Source organism: Nicotiana tomentosiformis, chromosome 11 (genome assembly GCF_000390325.3).
Source record: "Nicotiana tomentosiformis chromosome 11, ASM39032v3, whole genome shotgun sequence".
Taxonomy (NCBI): domain Eukaryota; kingdom Viridiplantae; phylum Streptophyta; class Magnoliopsida; order Solanales; family Solanaceae; genus Nicotiana; species Nicotiana tomentosiformis.
The window spans coordinates 127,006,282-127,030,102 of NC_090822.1; the positions used below are offsets into that span (position 1 = coordinate 127,006,282).

At 39.7% G+C, this 23,821-nt stretch overlaps 1 protein-coding gene across 16 annotated transcripts in view; it reads left to right on the forward strand.

Moving 5' to 3' along the window:
- The window catches only part of LOC104103528 (uncharacterized), an 82,182-nt gene that overhangs the window by 21,708 nt on the left and 36,653 nt on the right, over nucleotides 1-23,821 (forward strand). For 10 of the 16 annotated variants that reach the window (XM_070188098.1, XM_070188104.1, XM_070188103.1 and 7 more), the window contains 3 exons: nucleotides 7,304-7,383; nucleotides 12,491-12,557; nucleotides 12,853-13,655. In XM_070188098.1, coding sequence (XP_070044199.1) covers nucleotides 7,304-7,383; nucleotides 12,491-12,557; nucleotides 12,853-13,197 — 492 coding nt within the window. In that variant the 3' untranslated portion in view covers nucleotides 13,198-13,655. Of the gene's footprint in view, nucleotides 1-7,303; nucleotides 7,467-11,803; nucleotides 12,558-12,852; nucleotides 13,656-23,821 lie in introns of those variants that run through there. The other 6 variants (XM_070188110.1, XM_070188105.1, XM_070188112.1 and 3 more) reach the window with 5 other exon arrangements.

Below are 23,821 nucleotides of genomic sequence, written 5' to 3' on the forward strand. Positions count from 1 at the left end.
TCAATCAAGGACAAGAGAGCTAATAAAGTCCCAAAGGTGCCCTGTGCTATTTACGCCTACGGGGGACAACTTTGTCCAGCAAAAAAGGTTGAGCAGGCATTTAGATTTGAGTATATGGTTCGGGGTTGAGGTGTCATCAAAGCATCTTCATTCCTCTCGTTCCATAAACACCAAAAAATAGTTGCAGGGATCATAAGCCAGATCTTCTCGATGACCTTATTAACCTCCCAAAGACTCTAGCACATACGTGCCTCTCTCAGGGTCTGTGGCATTACCCAGCTTAGACCAAAAATACAAAAGAACATGTTCCATAGGTCTGTGGCTACTGGGCAGTGTAGAAGTAGGTGATTAATTGTTTCCTGGTGTCTCCTGCAAAGATAACATCTGTTGACCAGCTGAAATCCCCTTCTGCATAGATTATCTTGTGTTAAGCAGGCTTCGTGAAGGGCAATCCAGTTGAAGCATGTCACCTTCACAGGTAATTTTGTCCTCCATATCAGTTTCCAAGGCCATGAATGCAATACCTGATTCTGATTGTTAAGTTGCCTGTAGCAATCTTTAACAGTATAAAGACCTTTACATCCCATCTCATGCTGTCTGGAACATTCTCATCAATGTTGTAGGCCTCTAATTTTGCTAGCATTTCCATCAGGTCTTCTATCTCCCAGTCTTGAACAGATCTTCTGAGCTGCACATCCCAATTATCATTTGCTCTGTTATGAGCAATAGAAGAATTCTTGTCCAAGGCAATGTTGAATAAGCTAGGATAGTCCTCCATGAGAGCAGTATTGTTTAGCCATTTATCCTTCCAAAATTTAATATGACATCCACTGCCTGGTTTGAAATGAATATTCTGAAAAAATACATTCCCCAGTTTACTAATATGCTTCCAGGGCCCTACTCCATGGGATGCACTAACAGTTTTGGTGCTCCAATTGTCTTTAATCCCATGTTTTGCATTGATCACTTCTTTCCATAGACTTGGTTCACATGTGCCATACCTCCAGAGCCATTTCATTAGCAAACCTTTATTGTGCTTGTCTAGATCTCTGACCCCCAATCCACCTTTGCATTTAGGTTGTAAGACTTTATCCCATTTAATCAAGTGATACTTGTGAGAACTGTTGTTTCCTTCCCATAGAAAGTCCCTCCCGATCTTGTCCAGCCTTTTAAGAACCTTTTTAGGGATGGGAAACAGTGACATAACAAAAGTGGGTACACTGTCAAGCACGCTACTGATGAGAGTGAGTCTTCCTCCCATAGAGAGGTATTGTTGTTTCCATGGAGCCAATCTTTTCTCAAAATTCTCCACTACACCATTCCAGATATCACAACTTTTGAATTTAGCTCCCAGTCGAAGCCCCAAATAGGTGGTAGGCAATGACCCTATACTGCAACCGATGATCCCTGCCAACTCCTCAATGTTGCTCATCCGATTGACTGGATATATAATACTTTTTGCTTGTTGATGTGAAGTCCAGATAATGCTTCGAATAGCTGGAGTGTAAGATTTAGGTACATGATTTGGACTCTATCTGCCTCACAGAAGATCAGTGTGTCATCAGCATATAATAAATGGGAGATAGTGACTGAGTTTCCAATGTTTGTGCCTACACTGAATCCTTGGATCCATTGCATCTGTCTTGCTTTTTTCATCATTTTACTTGAACCCTCTATGGCTAGTATGAATAGGAAGGGAGAAAGAGGATCCCCTTGCCTAATTCCTTTCTGTGGTGAAAAGAAACCAACAAGACCTCTATTGATTAAGACTGAGTACTTGACCGTAGAGATACTGTATTTGATCCACTTTAACCATTTGTCTCCAAACCCCATTCTTCTCAAAATAGATAGCAAGTAAGACTAGTTTAATTGATCAAATGCCTTTTCTATATCCAGTTTACACATAACACCAGGTGTGTCAGTTTTAAACCTCCAATCCAACACTTCATTAGCTATGAGAGTTGCATCAGTAATCTGTCTGTGTTTAATGAAAGCATTTTGATGAGAAGAGATCAACTTCCCAATAATCTTTTTCAGTCTTTCTGCTAACACCTTGGCCACAATCTTATAAACACTACCAATAAGGCTTATTGGTCTGTAATCCCTAAGCTCAATGGCTCCCTTCTTCTTAGGTATCAAGGCAATGAAAGAGGCATTGCATGATCTCTCCATGTAACAGTGCTGGTGGAAATGATTTAGTGCTTCCATAATCTCTGGTTTGATGAAATCCCATGACTTCTGAAAGAAGGCCATGGTAAAGCCATTTGGACCTGTGGCTTTATCTGGGGCACATGATTGAATGATAGCATAAACTTCATCTTCCTCAAAACCTTTTTCAAGCAGCTCACTTTCCTCCTCTGGTATTCTGGCAACATCTTCAAAGTTGGAAGATGGTCTCCACTCTTCCTTCTCTGTGTAAAGAGCTTGGTAATAGTTTAATATCTCCCCCTTGATCAATTCTTTATCTTCTGTAATCTCATTGTTTATCTTGAGCTTGTCAATTGAGTTGCATCTCCTAAAAGAGTTGGCCAAAGACCGAAAGTATTTCGTGTTCCTGTCCCCTTCTTTTAACCATAAGCATCTAGATTTTTGCCTCCAAGAAATTTCTTCAGCTTTAGCAATCTCTTCCAACTCCATTCTTAGAGTCAGAATCCTTTGTTTTTCTACTTGAGTTGGAGCTCTGCTTTCAGTTGCTTGTTCTAAGGCTAAGAGTTGATCAAGAGCCCTGCTTCTCTTAGTGTCTAACATGCCGTAAACTTCTTTGTTCCATTTGGAGATGTCCTTCTTCAAGCTCCTCAACTTTTGAATTAGCACAAAGTCTGGGTTGCCACTTATTGTGTAATTTTGCCACCACCCTTTCACCATATCAATGAATCCCTCTCTTTGAAGCCACATGTTTTCAAATTTAAAGTAAGATGTTGTTGAGTCACATTCTCCACTTTCTAGCAATAAAGGTTTGTGATCTGAGATGACTCTTGGGAGTGCTAGTTGCTTGATGGCTCTAAAACTTTCATTCCATTCTGTGGAGACCAAGAACCTGTCAATTCTTGAGGCTTGGAAAATATCCTCCCCTCTTGACCAAGTGTATTGGGCTCCATGTAATGGCAAATCCATTAGTTGCAGGTCCTCTATTGCTTCAGGGAAGCATCTCATAGCTTTGGTCCTTCTATAACAGTTCAATCTTTCAGATTCATACATACATACATTGAAATCCCCTCCAACAACCCATTGTTCCTCCCAAATACCTCTGACTGATCCCAATTCCTGCCAAAAATCTTCCCTTTCAGCATTGGAGTGAGGACCATAAACATCTGTAAACCCCCATCTGAAGTCCTCTTTGAGGCTTTCAAGAAAGCAAGTATTAGCAAAGCACCCCTGGTGAGAGTCAATACACCTCCACGATCTCTTATCCCATAGAATAAGAATGCCACCCCTAGTGCCACTAGCCTTCACCTCTGCCCATTTAGCCCACCTATTCCCACAAATTTGGTAAAGCATATTGGTTGGGATGTTCTCCATTTTGGTTTCTTGGAGACACAGAATGTCAGCTTTCCACTTTCTAACTAGTGATGTGATAGTGCTCCTTTTATCCCTGTCATTGAGACCCCTAATATTCCAACTTAGAATTTTAACCTTCATCTGGAAAGAGACGTGCCTTGCCTGCCCCTTTCCTTTTTATTCCTTCCTTCATAGTTGATGCCACAAATTAAGTTCTGAACCTCAGTTTCCCCTTTTTTCCTCCCTTTCCCCTTCTTACTAGTTGAAGAGGGTGATCCCTTTTGTTGTAATTGAACCTGTCTTTTCTGGTCCATTCTCATGATTAAGTCAAAAATTTCGTACTCAAATCCCGCTCCATTGATCCCGAAAGCCTTGCATACTTTACCCAACACCAATTTGGTCCATTTGGAGGTTTCTACTCCGGTAGGTTGTTGAATTCCTTGTTTGAATCCCTGTAATTCCAGTTGTTCGTCATCGTGCCATGGTAGAGAAAGTGACTCAGTGTATGCCCACATTTCATATCACAACAACACGGACAATTCACGTGCCAAATATTCTCATTATTTACTCACGACACCTCGTGCCCACATTTCATTTTATAATCCGCTTGGCAATAGCCACATGCTCTCAATTTCAACATAAAACAGATTGTTATCAATTTACTATCAACAAGACCAATTGCACAAGGCATAAAAATAAACGCAAGAAAAATCACAACATCACATAAAAATCCTCAACACCACAACCCCACATCATCACACATCGTCCCTGACAATAGCCACCCTTATCGCTCCTATTACCACCCTTATCACTCCTATAGCCACCCTTATCGCTCCGCCCAGACAATATCAATAGCCACCCTTAACGCTCCTATTGCCACCCTTATCGCTCCTATAGCCACCCTTATCGCACCGCCCCGACAATATTCCAACAAACACAACAATAGTGAAATACCACCCTTATAACCACATAATATCAACGGTGAAATGCCACCCTTATCTCTCCAAAATAACAACTCACACAACACAATAATTTACACGGGAAATTATCACAGCAACATAACAAAAATCAATTCATATCACAATTTGCCCAATGGCCACAACCAAATTCCAAAGCTACAACCAAGTCAATTAATTTCACAAAAAATAGCCAAAAGCTCCACACAATGCGTACAATACCCAAAAATAATCAATAGAGATAGAAATTACTCAACATAAAGCAAAGTCTTCATAAAAATCAAATTTTCAATAATTATATAAACACCTCTTCTTAAGCTCATTTAATTAATTGTTTGCAGAAGGGAAAATCCAGAATGAAATTAAATTCCAATAATTATCAAAACAGCAAATTCACAAAATTTCATAAATAATCAAATAAATATCACAACCAATTGTCATATAATAACAGATTCAACAACAAGGATTTAGGCACGACAAGTAGATGATTAAATATATGCCAACAATTATCCAATTTACTGCAGAATATGCTCAAGACTTTAACTCAATAAAATTTGCACATATAAACTAAGTACGTACTCGTCACCTCGCGTACATGGTTTTCACACTAATGCAGTAGAGGCAACATCAGACTAGCCCATTTGTTGAGGTAGATCCCATAGATTAGAAAGAAAATTTTCCGATTCATCATCAGCTTCTGAGTGTGTTACAGGGGTTGCATGCGTGACTGCTTCAGAGAATGGCACTATGGATTGGGTCTGCTGACAAAAGGTTGAAGAAGAAGATGGAATAGCAATGTTGGGATTAAACCGTAGATCCTGTAGAGGCCCTTTAGAACTCCATACCTGATTAATAGTGGGTTTAGTTGCCTTCATCATTTGTTGGGCCTTCTTTTTTGGAGCTTTGTAATAATTAAAAGATTGGCCCACCATCTTCTCTTTAATGACTCCTGAGGTGCTCCTTTTATTGGGCCTGCTTTGGCTAATACTATTATTATTAGCCCGTTTATGGAGAAGGGATGGAAGAGGGCCCAAAAGGTTTGAATTAACGTGATGACCCTTTGACAGCTGTCCCCCCACATGCAGCTGTCCCCCCACATGCTTTGAACTGACAGAAAACCCTTCATGTTCCCCTAAACCCATCGCCTTAGTTTTTGCATCGGCTGGCCGGAAAGGTTTTGGCGACGCTGCTACCTCCTTCAGAATTGATATTTCGAAACTCCAACACTCCACATCGAGCTTTATCTTATCTGGACATTCATTATTACCATTGTTAACACAGATTCTTGCCCAGAGATAGTGATTCTGATGCCTCGTATCTTCGTCAATGTCTATGAAGCCACTACACATGTCGCCAATGATTCTATATGTCTCGAGTTTCCAAGCATTAATGGGAATTTCGAAAGCCTTAATCCATTTTTGACCAGATCTCTGCGAGGCTAACTCAGTGCCCGCCACCGGCGACCACCACTCCAATGAAAGGCGTCGACCGTTCCAGAAACAATCTGGTTCTCCAGCATGGACTCTCACTGCTTATTTTCTTGATGGAAATTCGAAGAGAAATTGATTGTGGGACATTGGAGTTACTTTCAGACCCTCGCAAACCTTCCACCTATTCAGTAACCATTTTTGTATCACCTCATGGTTGGGGCTGTAGTTAAAGGGATCGTTGAAAGTGCCGACTAAGCACCTTGAGAGAAAATAGTGATTCCCGTCTTCTGCGTGTTGGTTAACTGTATTTACAGTGTTAACCATCCTGGCTGGAAGTTTCGTCACCGGCGACCGAGAAATTTTTGCTGTGTCTGCATAGGCCTGATGAGTAGGAGGAAGTCTAGACCTGCTTGTACTTTGTTTCCCTAGAAAGTGTAAAATTTTGTTTGCTATATCTTCTCATCCCAAGTTATAATCTGCCTCGGGAATAATCACTGCTTTCTTCCTGCTCCCCAACCATGCTTCAATACGTATGAATCTACCATAGCTATTGAAATTTACAAAAGCTCTGTAATAGTATGACTGTGAACTCCATCCCCAGCGTCTGTAGTAATTCCCTTCCCTTTTGGTTGCTTGTCTGAGTGCTGTGCAAACTCGCCTGAGACTTTCCTCATCTATGTTAATATTACACGAAAATCTTCTTCCCCTTTCAACTATATTAAACCACCCCTCGCCGGAATCGATGATCTCAAAAGATTTCTCACCTGAAATAAAAAATATCTTGGCTTCCATCAGTACCTTCGTGAGTAATGAGCAGTTTGGTACTTGTTCTAGTATCCTGTCCATCTTACCACATATGATTGCTGCGCAGCAAATTTGACCATCACTTGATTTCTAGATGGACTGCCTTAAGTGTATTGGAAGCCCTTAAAACTGTGTGCTTTCTTCTATAGTTCTTATTTAATCTTTTAGTTGAAAGCAAGGGAAAATATTTATCTAGATGCATATACGCTGTGATTCCAACTTCTTTCCTTTTTAGATATATAAATTCTAGTGGCTGGTTTACATTCCAACTTATATAGTTTAATTATCCTGTAGCTGAGGGTATTTAGTTAGCTTACGAAGAGGAGATTTAGAAACTTTTATGTATTTAAAGGAAACATAAGACACTTTTATGTATAACATGCATTGTCAGTACTTTTCATTGTTTTGAACAAACTGGATGGCTAACATGGTGCTTCTTGGTGTTTGGTACAACTGAATATTACTTTTGTTTACACCTTTTGTGCATATGCTCATCATATCAGAATTTTGGTAAAACATGTCGCTTTTGTTCTTCCAAGATGAAATGATGCTCCTCCAATGTACTCCATAACTTGTTGAGATTCCATATATTTCTCATTCCATATTTTTTGCTAGATTATTCCGGCTTGGTTGAATTGTCTGCCTATAAGAGGTAACATGGTTGTTCACGACCAGCTCTGTTCAATGGTTGAAAGGTACTGTACTGGACTAATCTGCTCTAGTTTCTATCATCATCTGGTCTTTACTTTACTTTTCAGATTTTCTTTTTGTTAAGACTGTGAGAAGGCACGGGAGAAAATATGTTATTGATATTAGATGATAAATACAATACAAGAGGTCTCTATTTATAGCTATACATTAAAAGGGGATATTACTCCTCTTCTAATGTGGGATAAGACTACACTATACATATCTATAAACTAACACTCCCCCTCAAGTCGGTGCATACACATCATATGTACCGAGCTTGTTACACATGTAACTAATATGAGAACCAGTAAGAGACTTAGTGAAAATATCTGCTAGTTGATCATTCGACTTTACAAACTTTATAACAATATCTCCTAAAAGTATTTTTTCTCTGACAAAGTGACAGTCGATCTCAATGTGTTTAGTCCTCTCATGGAACACCGGATTTGACGCAATATGAAGAGCAGCTTGGTTATCACACACTAGTTCCATCTTGCTGATTTCTCCGAACTTTAACTCCTTGAGCAACTGCTTGACCCAAACTAACTCACACGTCGCCATAGCCATGGCCCGATATTCGGCTTCGGCGCTAGATCGAGCAACTACATTCTGTTTCTTGCTCTTCCACGAGACCAAATTACCTCCTACTAGAACACAATATCCAGACGTAGAACGTCTATCAAAAGGTGATCCTGCCCAATCAGCATCTGTGTACCCAACAATCTGCTCGTGGCCTCGATCCTCGAATAGTAATCCTTTGCCTGGAGCTGACTTTATATACCGAAGAATGCGAACAACTGCATCCCAGTGACTATCACATGGAGAATCCATAAACTGACTTACAACACTCACCGTAAAAGAAATGTCAGGTCTAGTCACTGTGAGGTAATTCAATTTGCCAACCAACCTCCTATATCTCGTAGGGTCTCTAAGAGGCTCCCCATGTCCAGGCAGAAGCTTAGTATTCGGATCCATATGAGAATCAATAGGTCTGCAACCCATCATTCCAGTCTCCTCAAGAATGTCTAAGGCATACTTCCGCTGTGAAATAACAATACCTGAGCTAGACTGAGCGACCTCAATACCTAGAAAATACTTCAATCTGCCCAGATCCTTAGTCTGGAAGTGCTGAAAGAGATGTTCCTTCAGATTAGTAATACCATCCTGATCATTACCAGTAATAACAATATCATCAACATAAACCACTAGATAAATACACAGATTAGGAGCAGAATGCCGATAAAACACAGAGTGATCAGCCTCACTACGAGTCATGCCGAACTCCTGAATAATTGTGCTGAACTTACCAAACCAAGCTCGAGGGGACTGTTTCAAACCATATAGTGACTTGCGCAATCTACAAAACAACCATTAAACTCCCCCTGAGCAACAAAACCAGGTGGTTGCTCCATATAAACATCTTCCTCAAGATCACCGTAGAGAAAAGCATTCTTAATGTCTAACTGATAAAGAGGCCAATGACGTACAACAGCCATGGACAAAAAGAGACGAATAGATGCTACTTTAGCCACGGAAGAGAAAGTATCACTATAATCAAGCCCAAAAATCTGAGTATATCCTTTTGCAACAAGACGAGCCTTAAGCCGATCAATCTGGCCATCCGGGCCTACTTTGACTGCATAAACCCAACGACAACCAACAGTAGACTTACCTGCAGGAAGAGGAACAAGCTCCCAAGTGTCACTCGCATGTAAAGCAGACATCTCGTCAATCATAGCATGTCGCCATCCTGGATGAGATAGTGCCTCACCTGTAGACTTAGGGATAGAAACAGTGGACAAAGAAGATATAAAAGCATAATGTGGTGACGACAGACGATGATAACTTAAACCGACATAGTGGGGATTAGGATTAAGTGTGAATCGTACACCTTTGCGGAGTGTAATTGGTTGGCTAAGAGGAGACAAGTCCGCAGTAGGTGCAGAATCTGATGCGGGGCGTGAATCACCTAGGCCTGATGCTGGATGTCGACGACGATGATAAGTCAAGAATGGTGGAGCTGCAGAAGGTTGAACTGGATTATGTGGAGGAACTGGAGCTATAGGTGGTGAAGCTACAACCGGAGCTGTAGGTGGTGGAACTGGAGCTATAGGTGGTAGAGCTACAACTGGAGCTGTAGGTGGTGGAGCTGGAGTGACTGAATCTCCAAAAGATGAAACTGGTAGTACCTCAGAAATATCTAAGTGATGACCTGAACCTGTGAAGTATGATTGGGTTTCAAAGAAGATAACATCAGCGGATATAAGGTACCGCTGGAGGTCAGGAGAGTAGCATCGATATCCCTTTTGTGTTCTCGAGAAACCCAAAAATACGCACTTAAGAGCACGAGGAGCTAACTTATCTGTTCCTAGAGTAAGGTTATGGACAAAACAAGTGCTTCCAAAGATACGGGGTGGAAGAGAGAACAAAAGTAAGTGGGGAAACATGACAGAGAATGGAACTTGGTTCTGGATAGCTGAAGATGGCATACGATTAATAAGATAGCAAGATGTAAGAACGACATCCCCAAAAACGCAACGGAGCATGAGATTGTATGAGTAGGGTACGAGCAGTTTCAATAAGATGTCTATTCTTTCTTTCAGCTACCCCATTTTGTTGAGATGTGTACGGACAAGATGTTTGATGAATAATCCCATGAGATTTCATAAACTGCTGAAATGGGGAAGACAAATACTCTCGGGCATTATCACTACGAAATGTGCGAATAGAAACCCCAAATTGATTTTGAATTTCAGCGTGGAAGGTCTGGAAAATAGAAAATAGCTCAGATCGATTTTTTATCAAAAATATCCAAGTGCACCTGGAATAATCATCAATGAAACTGACAAAGTAGCGGAATCCTAAGGTGGAACTGACCCGACTAGGACCCCAAATATCTGAATGGACTAAAGTAAAAGGTGACTCTGCTCGATTATCAAGACGTCGAGGGAAATGGGAGCGGGTATGCTTACCGAGCTGACATGACTCACACTCTAGAGCTGACAAGTGAGATAAACCAGATACCATTTTCTGAAGTTTTGAGAAATTGGGATGTCCTAACCGTTTATGTAATAAATCTGGTGAATCAGTAACAGGACAAGTTGTAGAAGGAAGACAAGATGTGAGTCCATGTGATTTAGCAAGGATAAGGTAATAAAGTCCGTTTGATTCACGCTCGGTACTAATGATCCGCCCCGTACTGCGTTCCTGTATAAAAACATGGTCATTAAGAAATAAAACAGCGCATTTAAGTGATTTGGCTAAGCGACTAACAGCTATGAGATTAAAAGGACTATTGGGAACATAAAGGACTGAATCTAAAGGTAAGGAAGGAAGTGGGCTTGCTTGACCTATTGCAGTTGCCATGGTTTGAGACCCATTGGCCATTGTGACTTTTGGAAGAGATTGAGAATACGAAATAGTAGTGAAAAGAGATTTGTTACCAGAAATATGATCTGATGCACCTGAATCAATGACCCAAAACTCAGAGGATGAAGATTGGGAGAAACAAGTCACGCTATTACCTGTTTGAACAACAGAAGCTATCTCAGAAGATGTCTGCTTACATGTTTTATACTGAAGGAACTCAATATACTCTGTTAAAGAAACCATCCGACTATTCAAAGCATCGGTTCCCATTTCGCTACAATTTGTTGTAGTAGGGTTAACTTGAAATAGTGGAAATAAGTAACTCCTGTGAGAAAACTGAAGAAATAGCTTGAAAAACACTGTTTATAGCAGGAAAACAGAACACTGTTCTGTGCCGGAAACACTGTAGCTCGCCGGAAAATTCCAAAGTTGTCGGAATTTGTTGTAACCAGGATGGATAGACTCGGAATTCCTTTGCGAGCAAGCTGTCCTGACGAAATATTTTCAAAAAATGGCCAGAAAGGTCACTGTTCACGCCGGAAAAATATAAGTGGCCGGAATTTGATTTGAATTAGATGGGTAGGCTCGGAATTTTGAGAAGAACACGCTGTCCTGAAGAAGCTTCGCGAAAAAATGGCCGGAACCCTCGCCGGAAAAGTTATTGCCGGCGCGTGGAGGAGCGTGGCGGCTTTTCTGCCGGATAAAATTTCAGGGGTTGGTAGTCGGAGGGTGATCTACCTCGTGGTGGTGTTGGTGTTGGTTTTAGCACAACACCGACAGAAAGTGACTTTCACTTAGATAAGCCTTAGGTGACCGGAAAAATTACACGATGACTAAGTTCTTTCTTCCCGGTTAACGCTGGAATGACGCACAACGATCTTTTCTCACTAATGCTCTGATACCATGTGAGAAGGCACGGGAGAAAATATATTTTTGATATTAGATGATAAATACAATACAAGAGGTCCCTATTTATAGCTATACACTATAAGGAGATATTACTCCTCTTCCAATGTGGGACAAGACTACACTATACATATCTATAAACTAACAAAGACTACTGATTGCCAAGGCAGGTTACAAGATTATTAATGACAACCTATCTTTACTAATTTCAAATATTCAATTGTTTTGGGTTTTTGTAACACATTTGTTGGCCAACTAGCTTTCAGTTTCACATTACTCCAAATTTAGGTGCATCAATTGTAAAACTAGAAAAAAAGAGGATCACAAAATAGCAACATATGATTTAAAATATTTTCCATAGATTAAAGTACAAGTGTTCTTATAATAGCATGCATGATGCATATGTTCCAAACAAATTTTCTAATTTCAGATATATGTTAGGAAAATTATGCGACCATTAGCCAAACAAAATGCTTGAAGTAGTATTATAGTATTGTGTCTATTTTCGAAGTTATGATGGTGTAACTAGAAAATATCTGTTACATTTGGTTTAACAGAATTTGGTTAGCAGTTGCAATCTTGAATCTTGACAGAAGGCTTTCTGCTAAATTAAAAGATTACCATGTTCTTTCTAATGTTAGATGAATTATTAAACTTTAATCTTTGTAGCATTTGGTGGGTTGACTTGATCATCTTATTGGTGGTTGTTACTAGGATTTGTCTATTTTCCCATTCAGCAAAAGGAACACCAGCTGAAGTTTGCAAACTCCAATATGTTATCTCTTAAATCATTTTTTTTTTTGTCTTTAATGTTTAGCAAATTTTCTCGCTTTGCAGGTCAGACAGAGAACTTTTGGGTCCCAAATATGAGCACTTTCCAAAAATTTTGTCAGTTTTTGCAGAGGTTATTTCGATATCAGAACCTATAGCTGCCAGATTGAGTTGTTCATTTGTTCCTGATATAAATATTCTCAACTCTGATTGTTATTTTTAATCCAGTAAAGAAGTAATACAAAATCTTATTTAGTAATTTCCGTTGTATGTTAGTAATTTGTCTATCAGATCTATATCGCTTACAAAACGAATTTCTGATACGAAATAGCGTAAACATTAATCAGAGAAGTAGATAGGTAAAATAGTATCAAATTGTTGAAATAATTTGCAAAGATCTTATGTCAAATAAGTTTTGCATTTTTTAGGTTCTATGTGCTGGAAATGATCTTGCTACTGAAGAAATGAAAAACCGAATGATTAATCCGTTGAGGAATCTTCAGAAAACAGTACCAGCAGCCACCTGGGCATCGGCGTGGTCATTGCTATTGCCTCAGCAGGAGATGGAACTGGAATCCATTCTATCACATAAGGAAGATGCTAACTTGTCATCAGTGCAATCAGGGGTAAAGTTAGGTGGACGCAAGGGGGTTATATTGAATCGCCGTCATCGAAAACTTATATTGCACAAATATGGTAAAATAATTCTCTTGACAAAAGGGAAGATGCTTGTGAAGTGTCAAAGGTGGCTTAAAAATTGCTTCAGGTTATAGGTTCAAATCCAACCATGGCATTCTCGAAATTCTCTGATATTCTAACTCCGCCGCTGAGTGCAGTGAAGCTATGATTTCTGCAACTTTTGTGTCCAAATATTTGACCAGGAAGATGAAGGTATGATGCAATTTGCTAGCCATTCGCTGTTTCCTTGAATCTCATTCAGTCAACCGGTGAATAGATGGTTCCTCTACATCTGCTCTGAACTGAGTATTTATCCAAATTCTGAAGCGGCTATGTTATGTGAAAGCTCTACCCCTTCCTCCATTTTCATCAAAGTTTCTATAAGATAGTTGAGCAAGAAAATCAGTAAACATGGTCAAGAACTAGACTTGTATAGTTGTGATCCCCTTTTAAGTTTTAAAATCTTGTCATTGTTTTCCTCAGAGAGAATGATCAATTCACTTTTTACGTTCCAGTATGTATGATTTATTAGAATCTTGTGCTTAAATCTCAACCATAATAGTCTTTGAAAGACAGATAAAACAAATCAAGAGAGATATAGATCGATTAATACCTTTGATGGTCTTGTGAGGGAGTGCCCTGAACCGGCTCCAATGCCTGTTTGGATGGGCTTAAAAGCTGGTCGCAGTTTTTAACTTGTGGAAGTGTTTGGCAACCAAAAAATGGGCTTAAAAAAAAAGTTAAAATCTGTTTAAAAAAAGCCAAAATCAATAAGTTGAAAAACCCAACTTTTTCTAAATTGGCTTAAAAGCCATATTGCTTTGACCAAGGATATTATATTCTTATCCCTTATAATTTTTTTTAATCCCGAAATTATCCCCAAGTGAAAACTGTACAACATACTATTTTTTTTTCTCCATTCTCCAATATTTGTCAATTTCTTGAAGTTCTTAACGTGAAGCAAACAATAGTTTTTTAAATAATGTTTGGTCGTTGAATCCTTCCTTTTTTTTAATTGGTGTAACTATATTCTAAAATCATATCATTCAATGAATTTACGTGTTACCCTTGAATTTGAAGCTATGAACGGAAAATATAATATTATAGTCATCATCTTTTTTATAATGTTAAAAACTTTAAGGATATTTTAGTCATTTTAACGAGAAAAAATGCTTACCAGCACTTGTTTACCAAACACTTCATCAGCTTGTTTTAAGTTTCAACACTTTTATCCAAATACGTAACTGCTTATTTATAAAACAAGTTCAAGCACTTATAAAGTACTTTTAAACACTTAACTTAAAAGCCACTTTTTTAAGTCAATCCAAACGGGCCCTATGATGTAATTCTTCCTTTTTGCTTATTATATGACTAGTATCTAGGCACATGCATTGCACGTATATCCCATATTAATATTTGCATAATGTATATTTATAGTTACAAATTTATGTATATATATTCTAAAGGAAAAAGGGTAAAAATTACCCCTCTACTATGCGAAAAAGATCATTTATACCCTCCGTTATACTTTTGGTCCACCCTTACCCCTAACGTTACAAAAGTGGTGCAAAAATACCTCTCCTCTGTTAGGGCCCTTCACCGTGGCCACCATCATCCCATGTGGACTGACATTTAGCTGAGGTGGACGCTACTGGCATGTCATCTTACCGTTCCAACTCCATTTTACCCCTTGTTGCGACCAAACACACTCACGCAAGTATACATGGTCGTCAAGTAATATAGTAATGATTAGAGTATCGTTCCCACGAAGACTTATGATTAACTTTTGACTAACTCAAACTCAAATAACTTATCAATTCAAGCGATTTCTCACAAAATAGATAATTTTCTAATTTACTACCTAAAAACTATCAAGTAATGAAATACTAAAGATCAACCACAACACTTATATGATTTCGAATAACAGTCAATAGGAGATAATATTCCAGGGTCACGGGTTATCTAGCAATCATGTTGCATTCTTAGCTTAAAATAACTAATTGATTTATCTGGATTGTTGGTTGACATGGTTGATTTTACTTATAAGAATATATCGAGTCCTTACTCGCCTATTCAAGCTAACTTAATACCTATATGTCTATGGAATTAAGATTAATAAGAACGCCTTTACAATTCCTGTATTGCAACCGAGCAAGGCAATTAGGTATATGTCTATCCCAATTGCGAATCCTTTTCCCGATGCCCGGGTTTAAGAACTTGCTCTATTTAATCCTATATGCAATCTAGAATTCCCACTTTCGAGTTCAACTCTAGATTCGTAGATAGTATTTCACTGTTAGCTACTCAGCAAAATAATTAAAAAAAGAATTAAATAAACAACCCAATATGATAAAATCAACTTCATCAAATTAAACTCCAAACATTAACATTCATGTATACCCATGACCCTAGAACAATAGTTTTCTTAGCCACTCATGTTCATACAATCATCAAAAATAATATTTTCAAACATAAAATCAATGAATACTAGGAAAGGGATGGAAGAATTGATCAAATCCTTGCTTTCGAGTGTTTTGCGCCTCCCTCTTCTCTCTAAATCACGTCCTTCCCCCAAAAATAGGTTTAGGCTGGCTTTTATATGAGTTGGGGGCGTCTAGGGGTCGAAATAACTGAGTCCTAGTCGAAAAAGGACATTTTCCGTCTTAAGCGTCCAAGGAAGCGTGGGGCGCTGGCCCTAGCGCTCAAACATTTTGGCCTCTGTAAAGTGCGCCACAGCCAACGCCCCACGCTGGCTGTGGCCCTCAAATTTCCCTTTTTGCGATTTTGTCCCGATTTTGCTCCAATTCGCGTCCTTTCGTCCCAAATTGCATCCGAGTGATTCTTACACATAGAAATACCAAACTTTAGCACAAATAATCATATTAAACATCTCAAATCGTCGAGACATGAGTAAAATGTGAGGCGATATATATCAAAATATGCATACATTAAGCCGATTATCAATACCCCACACTTAGACTCTTGTTCGTCCTCGAGCAATGGAACTATATTAGCACCCCCAAAACGTACTTAGCACTATGAAAGAGGACCTCGCAATTAATTCAATCAAACAACCTACCTTTTGACTATGATCGATGTCGGCAATTAGGCATGAACACACAAATTTCACATTCTTCCCGTTTTTAAATAGCTCAAGTATACTCAATGTTTTTCAACCAACTCAATCAACTCAAGCAACCTCTCCACAATCACCTTACCTCAAGAGAAGACTCGTTACCACTAAGCATCCTCAACACACGCACTTACCCAACACAAGAAAGTGTACAATTTCACCAATCCGTCATGAAATCAAGTGCCCTCACCACAAGCAAAAGAGTGAATATCAAAGTAGTCCGCAAATTTAAATATGTCATTGAACATAAATTAAGGACATCACACAATTTAACAACATTCACTCACTCTCACAAAGAATTCATGTGCATCCCGTGGTCGTACCATAAGCTTGCCCGTAGTGTACATCTCTACTAATCTAAGCTAGATAAATCTAGGATCAATTAGGACTTTAAGGTTGTAATGTAGGCTAAGGGACGGGTAGGATACATTTAGGAATAGTGACTAACCCTCCTAAGCACTTTAATATACTACACTCACAATTCAAGCGCAATATCTTCTCAACCCATTCACTTGTCATACACCATAACTAACATAGCCCTCTTTTCCATCAAGCACCTCTATGGATTCACTAGCACAAGTGAGAAAGATTAGGAGGTGTGTATCTTTCTACATTATTTGAACTTTTGTTTGCTTTTTCTTGCAAAAATTTTTTTCACACACTCCATACATTGAAGTTCATAGGCTAGTGACCTTTATTCACAATTTTAGTGCACCTTAAGGGCCCTTCCATGGTTCCACTCGAAAGCCACTACTTAATCTCTCACCTTACGTCTTTTAACGACTAAATGCCTTAGGAGGTAAAGGTTCAACAATCTCAAATTATGAATAACTAGGAGTACGACTTGTAATATGGTTGCCAAGGAAACGGTCTATAGGCTCAAAGGGGCTAGCAATGGGAAAATTTTATTTGTTAGTGACAAGCACCTTTTATGGTCAAGCAAGAAACGCCTATGTCATCTCCTAGACTAGCACAACTTAATGATTTCGCGTTGATTAACACACGGGGTAAGTTCTAGACTACATAGGGTAGCATAGAATATCAACAATCCTTACACACACATGGCACTTGACTCACTCAAGACGGTTATGTGTGACTCTCAGGTCAAGCAAGCATATCAAGTTGAGAATTCTTTAAGCAACACTGCACTAGGTGGCATACAAGTCAATCAACTGAGAAAAAGGTGTCAAAGAGTAGGCTACTTAGTTTACTTGGGTATTACAATTCAAATCATATATGCAGGAAGACAGAGCGCATGCCCTAACTTAACTTGCCAACACCAAACATGTCAACAGGTACCTCAGAGCAATCTCAGTTTTCTCCCTTATCCTACTCCTAAAAAAGTAAAACAAAACACCCGGTTCGAGCTACACCCTTGGAAAAGAACCGGCGTCCAAAGAAAAACCAAGGGATACTACCTAACTATCAAAAATAAAATAAAAAAAAATCTTTTTGTTATTTTTAATCGGACTTTAATCCCTCAAGAAAATTGTCCAATAGATCCATCATCGGGAAAAGTCTCAAGTTTTTGTTAATAATTTTTTTTTTGATCTAGCTAATTAGACTATGTTAGTCTTAAACTAAGCTAAAAGGTGATAAAAGATAGAGAAAAAAAATTAATAACCCTAAAAATTATATACAATTCACTCCACCCCACACTTAAACAATGCATAGTCCCCGATGTTTAATAAATTCGAAAATAAGGAAAGATGGAAAGAAAGAACTCCCTGTTAGTCGGAGTCTGCCTCATCAGGATGCCAACCAGCTGCGGCAATGGGCTCATCATCATCTCCAAAGGGTACCAAAGCCATTGGTCCCATAACTTCATCATCATCCGCATCCTCATTATCAGATTCTTCGTCAGTGTTTTCATCCTTAGATGGATGAACGGGACTGCCTGGTGCTATGCCCAACATCTCCTTGGAAGAACTGGAGAAATCACTTTGCAATTGCGTGCGCTTCTCATCTGACACCCCAAGCTTGCTCATAATAATATTGAGGGATTTGTAAAGATAGCTATTGAAATTTTCGTCCTCTCATTCCTAGCAGCTTGGGTGAGCTTGGATGTGGATTCTATCACGGATGTAATGTCTAACAATGCTGTGGGTGCCTCCACTACCTCATCATAGCCAGGGTACTCTGGTACCCCATGAGAGAGCATGTATTGTGTTAAGGTGTTGCCAAAAAAAACCTTTTTATCGTTCCTCCAAAAGGGGCGCGGGTCATCTCCCCAAGCATGAGCTCACCCACATTTATGGGGCGCCCAGTCATCAAAAAGTAGATCACGCACACTCGAGCTCGAGTGCACTCAGTATTATGTTCAACGGGCATTAATCTAGCTTGCACAAAGTTTTGCCAAACCTTGGCCGTTTTGTTGAAGTCGAAACGGAGCATTTCAAGGTGAATATTTCCCTTAGTTCGCATCCATTTTGTATTAGAATCAACGCCACAAAGTGTGTGACGTATTGCTTGGTAGCTTGGACTTTTGACGAACTTTCGAAGCCTTTATGGGTTAGGACTATCAACTCCCAAAAAATGACACAAGGCTTCCCTATCCATTGGAATTTCCTTTCCTCTGACCCACGACATGTCATTTTTCTCGTTCCAGTTGGCATATAACTCTCTTACCATGCTGAGATTTGCCGGGCCCGGACATTCGAGAAGCTTATCCATCTTCTTTTCAATCAATGTAGCAAGTACATCTGGGAAGTTCCGTTCTAAAGCCTTCACATTTATCCCCATTTCAGACACATATCTCCCATATGGAACAAAAGTAGCATGCCATTTGATGGCGTCATCCCGAACAAGTTCCACTCGAGGCCGTGGTGGCCTCGTAGACCAGCTAGCTTGTTGCTTTCACTTGGCTTGTCGGGAGGAGCTCTCGCCTTGCTTGCGTTTCTTTGGAAGGGGAGCAGTAGTGGAGTACTTCCCCACCCCTTTTCCTTTAGCGGCATCGTCACGAGCCATAGCAACCTACACATGATAAACACAAGGATGAGAATGAATCAAGAGATGTTGCCTAAGGTCATCGTCAGAGGGAAGATGACCCCATACTTAAAACCTAAGGCTATGTATAAACGAATCATAATATTGATTCAATGTGCACCAATGTGTCATCACAAGGCTATAGGTACTTAGACTTCCCTATGCCATAAAATTCAATTAGTCTAACATGGCCGTAACTTAACTATAGTGCAAGCATAACAAAGCTAAAGTCTACATTACTATACTATTTTAGTATACTAATTACAACATACAAAAGTTTACAACAAGATACAATACCCCCACAACACCCCACACTTCACCCAAACTCATATACAACTACACTCGGCTACTTAGACTTCACCGGTATTCAAATTTACTCTCTTAAATATTTTAACAAACACCTTGTGGGCATCAATTGTGCTCTTCTATTTCAACAATGGTGGGAGAAGGTGGGCCTACCAAATTTATATGAAGTAGAGGGAATTATAGTTTACTACTTCAAACACAACTGCTCAACCAAAGTTTTGCACCAATTTCGTGTATAATCATTCCACCCACAATAACATCCAATTATATTTAAGAAACCTAGGGTATTGGAGGATTGGGGAAGAAAGAAGACTACAACTACTCTAAGAACTTCCAAAATACAAGAAATGAGATAACAAGAAGAACATACCTTAGAGTCTTGAGATGGAATTGAGAAAGAAATATTGAAGAATATTAGAATTTGAGAGAAAAGGGGAAGAGAAAGAAGAAGTGTTCGTGTGTTTTTTTTTATTTTGAAGAGAATGGGGGTTTTGGGTTGGGTTGTCTTAATTTAGGTGGGGGAATGGGTTTGGGTAATTTGGTATGAGTTGGGTTGTGAGTGTATATGGGTAATTGGGTAGGGTATTTTTAATTAAATAAAGAAAACGAAAATTAAAACAAAACTTACTCACCTGGACCGCCAGCCCAGCGCCCCACGCTGGGGCTGGCGCTGAAGCGTCGAGGATACTGCTAAGTGCGCCCCAGGCAGCGTGGGGCACTGGCCTGGGTGCTCACTTTGCCAATTTTTTTTTTAAACAATCCCGACTATCCGAGCACTCAATATATACATTACACACATTCCACACCATTTCAACCTACAAAGAAAAATTTATGTCCTACAAAAGAAAAAAAAACTATGCTTCAAAAGCGGTAAAAATTGGGTTGCCTCCCAACGAGCGCCTAATTTTACGTCGCGGCACAACTCAACACATGTTTAAGCATCTGCTAAGTCCACTGAGGTCTTGTGACGTGCAATGTCACCACCCCAATAATATTTTATTCTCTGGCCATTTACCAAGAAGGTACCACTTGAGCTCGTATCACGCAGTTCCACCGCTCCGTGAGGCCTCACACTTACCACAACAAAAGGACCTGCCCAACGAGACTTAAGCTTTCCAAGGAATAGCTTCAACCTTGAATTGAACAAGAGAACTTCTTGACCCGGCTCAAACTCTCGATGTTGAATGTGCTTGTCATTCCACCTTTTCGTCTTTTCTTTATATAATTTGGCATTTTCATATGCGTGCAATTGAAATTCATCAAGCTCGTTGAGTTGCAGCAACCTATTTTCACCAGCTGAGTCCATATCCATATTTAGCTTTTTGATCACCCAATAAGCTTTATGTTCAAGCTCGATGGGCAAGTGGCATGCCTTCCCATAAACCAACCTGTACGGAGAAGTACCTATGGGAGTCTTGTATGCAGTTCGATATGCCCATAATGCATCATCCAGCTTCCATGCCCAATCTTTTCTATTTTCACTTACTGTTTTCTTCAGAATCTGCTTTACTTCTCTGTTTGAAACTTCTACTTGACCACTCGTTTGGGGATGATAGGCAGTGGAAACTTTGTGCTTAACTCCATACTTTGTAAGAACATTATTCAGCAATTTGTTACAAAAGTGAGTTCCTCTGTCGCTTATTAACACTCTTGGAGTCCCAAAGCGCGTGAAGATATGCTTCTTTATAAAGCTTACCACTACCTTTGCATCATTAGTAGGAATAGCAATGGCCTCCACCCACTTAGAAACATAGTCGACCGCCACCAAGATGTACCTGTGACCATTAGAATATGGGAATGGTCCCAAGAAATCAATCCCCCAAACATCAAACAGCTCTACTGCCAGAATATTTTGCAAAGGCATTTCGTGCTTCCTCGTGATAGTTCCGGTTCTTTGGCATCTGTCACACTTTTTAACAAAGGCATGTGCATCCTTAAATAATTTTGGCCAATAGAAACCTGATTGTAGCAATTTTTGGGCGGTTCTATCCCCACCGTGATGACCTCCATATGGCGAAGCATGACAGCCATGCAATATTGCATTCATCTCTTCCTCAGGAACACACCTTCGCACCAATTGATCTGCGCATTGCCTATATAAGAATGGCTCATCCCACATGTAGAGCCTCATATCATGTAAGAATCTTCTTCTATTATCAGGTGTTAATTCTAGTGGTGTCACCCCACTTGCAATAAAATTCACATAATCCGCATACCATGGGGCTCCACCTGAGGTGACTGCTAATAACTGCTCATCAGGGAATGTTTCTTTGATTGACCCTCCTTCAGCTACATGGTTCCGACTTTCTAATCTAGACAAGTGATCAGCCACTTGATTTTCTGTCCCTTTTCGATCTCGGATCTCTAATTCAAATTCTTGCAAGAGGAGGACCCAACGAATCAGCCCCGGCTTGGCATCTTTCTTTTCAAACAAGTATCTGATAGCTGAATGATCTGTGTAGACGATAACTTTGGTTCCCACTAGATAAGATCTGAACTTGTCAAACGCCCACACCGCTGCAAGCAACTCTTTTTCAGTAACTGTATAATTCATCTGAGCTGGATTTATAGTTTTGCTCGCATAATAAATGGAGTGAAATATTTTTTCCCTTCTTTGCCCCAAAATAGCTACGATTGCTATGTCACTTGCATCGCACATCAACTCATATGGCAGTCCCCAATCTGGGGCGATAATAATTGGTGCAGTCACCAACCTTCCCTTCAGCTCCTCAAATGCTTTCAGACATGCATCATCAAATATGAAGGTGACATCTTTCTCTAGAAGCCTGCATAATGGAGAAGAAATTTTCGAAAAATCTTTAATGAATCGACGATAAAAACCTGCATGGCCCAAGAAACTGCGAATGCCTTTGACGGATGTCGTTGGGGGCAATTTTTCAATCGCCTCCACATTTGCTTTATCCACCTATAGACCATCTTTTGACACCTTGTGCCCCAAGACTATACCTTCACGTACCATGAAATGACACTTTCCCAGTTGAGTACCAAGTTTGTCTCTTCACACCTAGCAAGCACTTTATCAAGGTTCATTAAACAATTATCAAAAGAACACCCTAACACAGAAAATCATCCATGAATACTTCCACAAATCTTTCAACCATGTCAGTAAAAATAGCCATCATACACCTTTGAAAAGTCATAGGTGGACCAAAGGGCATTCTCTTGAACGCATACGTGCCATAGGGACACGTAAAGGTGGTTTTCTCTTGGTCCTATGGGGCTATAGCAATCTGATTATACCCCGAATAACCATCTAGGAAACAGTAGTACTCCTGGCCAGCTAACCTATCAAAAATTTGGTCAATGAAAGGGAGGGGAAAGTGGTCCTTTCGGGTGGCATTGTTCAATTTTCTATAATCTATGCAAATTCTCCACCCAGTGACAGTTCTTGTAGGAATTAAGTCATTATTTTCATTAACCACTATAGTCATCCCCCCTTTCTTTGGCACACATTGAACGGGGCTTACCCATTTGCTATCAGAGATTGGGAATACAATATCTCCATCAAGCCACTTAATCACTTCTTTTCTTACCACCTCTTTCATGATTGGATTTAGGCGGCGTTGTTGCTCTACACTTTACTTGTGTCCGTCCTCCATGAGGATTTTATGCATGCAGAAAGCTGGACTAATGCCTTTGATGTCAGACATCGTCCACCCAATTGCTCGCTTCTGCTCACGTAGCACTCTCAACAACTTTTCTTCCTGCAATTTAGACAAGTTAGAAAAAACAATAACAGGTAAAGTGTCAGAACTACCCAAATAAGCATATTGGAGGTGGGGGTAGGGATTTAAGCTCCAATTTTGGAGCTTTTTCAATTGACGGCTTTGGAGGAGATCCACTTAGCCTATTTAGGGGCTCAAACGGGTGTATTCCTTGCATGTAAGCACAAGATGCATCTAGAATATGCATCATCTCCTCAACCTTATCATCAATCTCCAAGCTATCGAACAACATGAGTGCTTTTTCTAGAGAATCGTCTAGATATATACTCATGTCAAGAAGTTTCTCATCCACCTCCATAACAAATATCATAGAGAGCTCCTCATAGTGGTGGGGAAGTTGGATCGCTTTGTAGACATTAAAAACTGCTTCCTCGTTGTCCACTCTCATTATCATTTTTCCCTCTCTCACTTTAATTGTTGCATCACCAGTAGTCAAGAGAGGTCGTCCCAATATGATTGGAACTTGTTCATCAGCCTCAAAATCTAGAATAATGAAGTCAGCTCGGAAGATAAATTTCCCAATTTGCAGCAATACATCTTCAATCACTC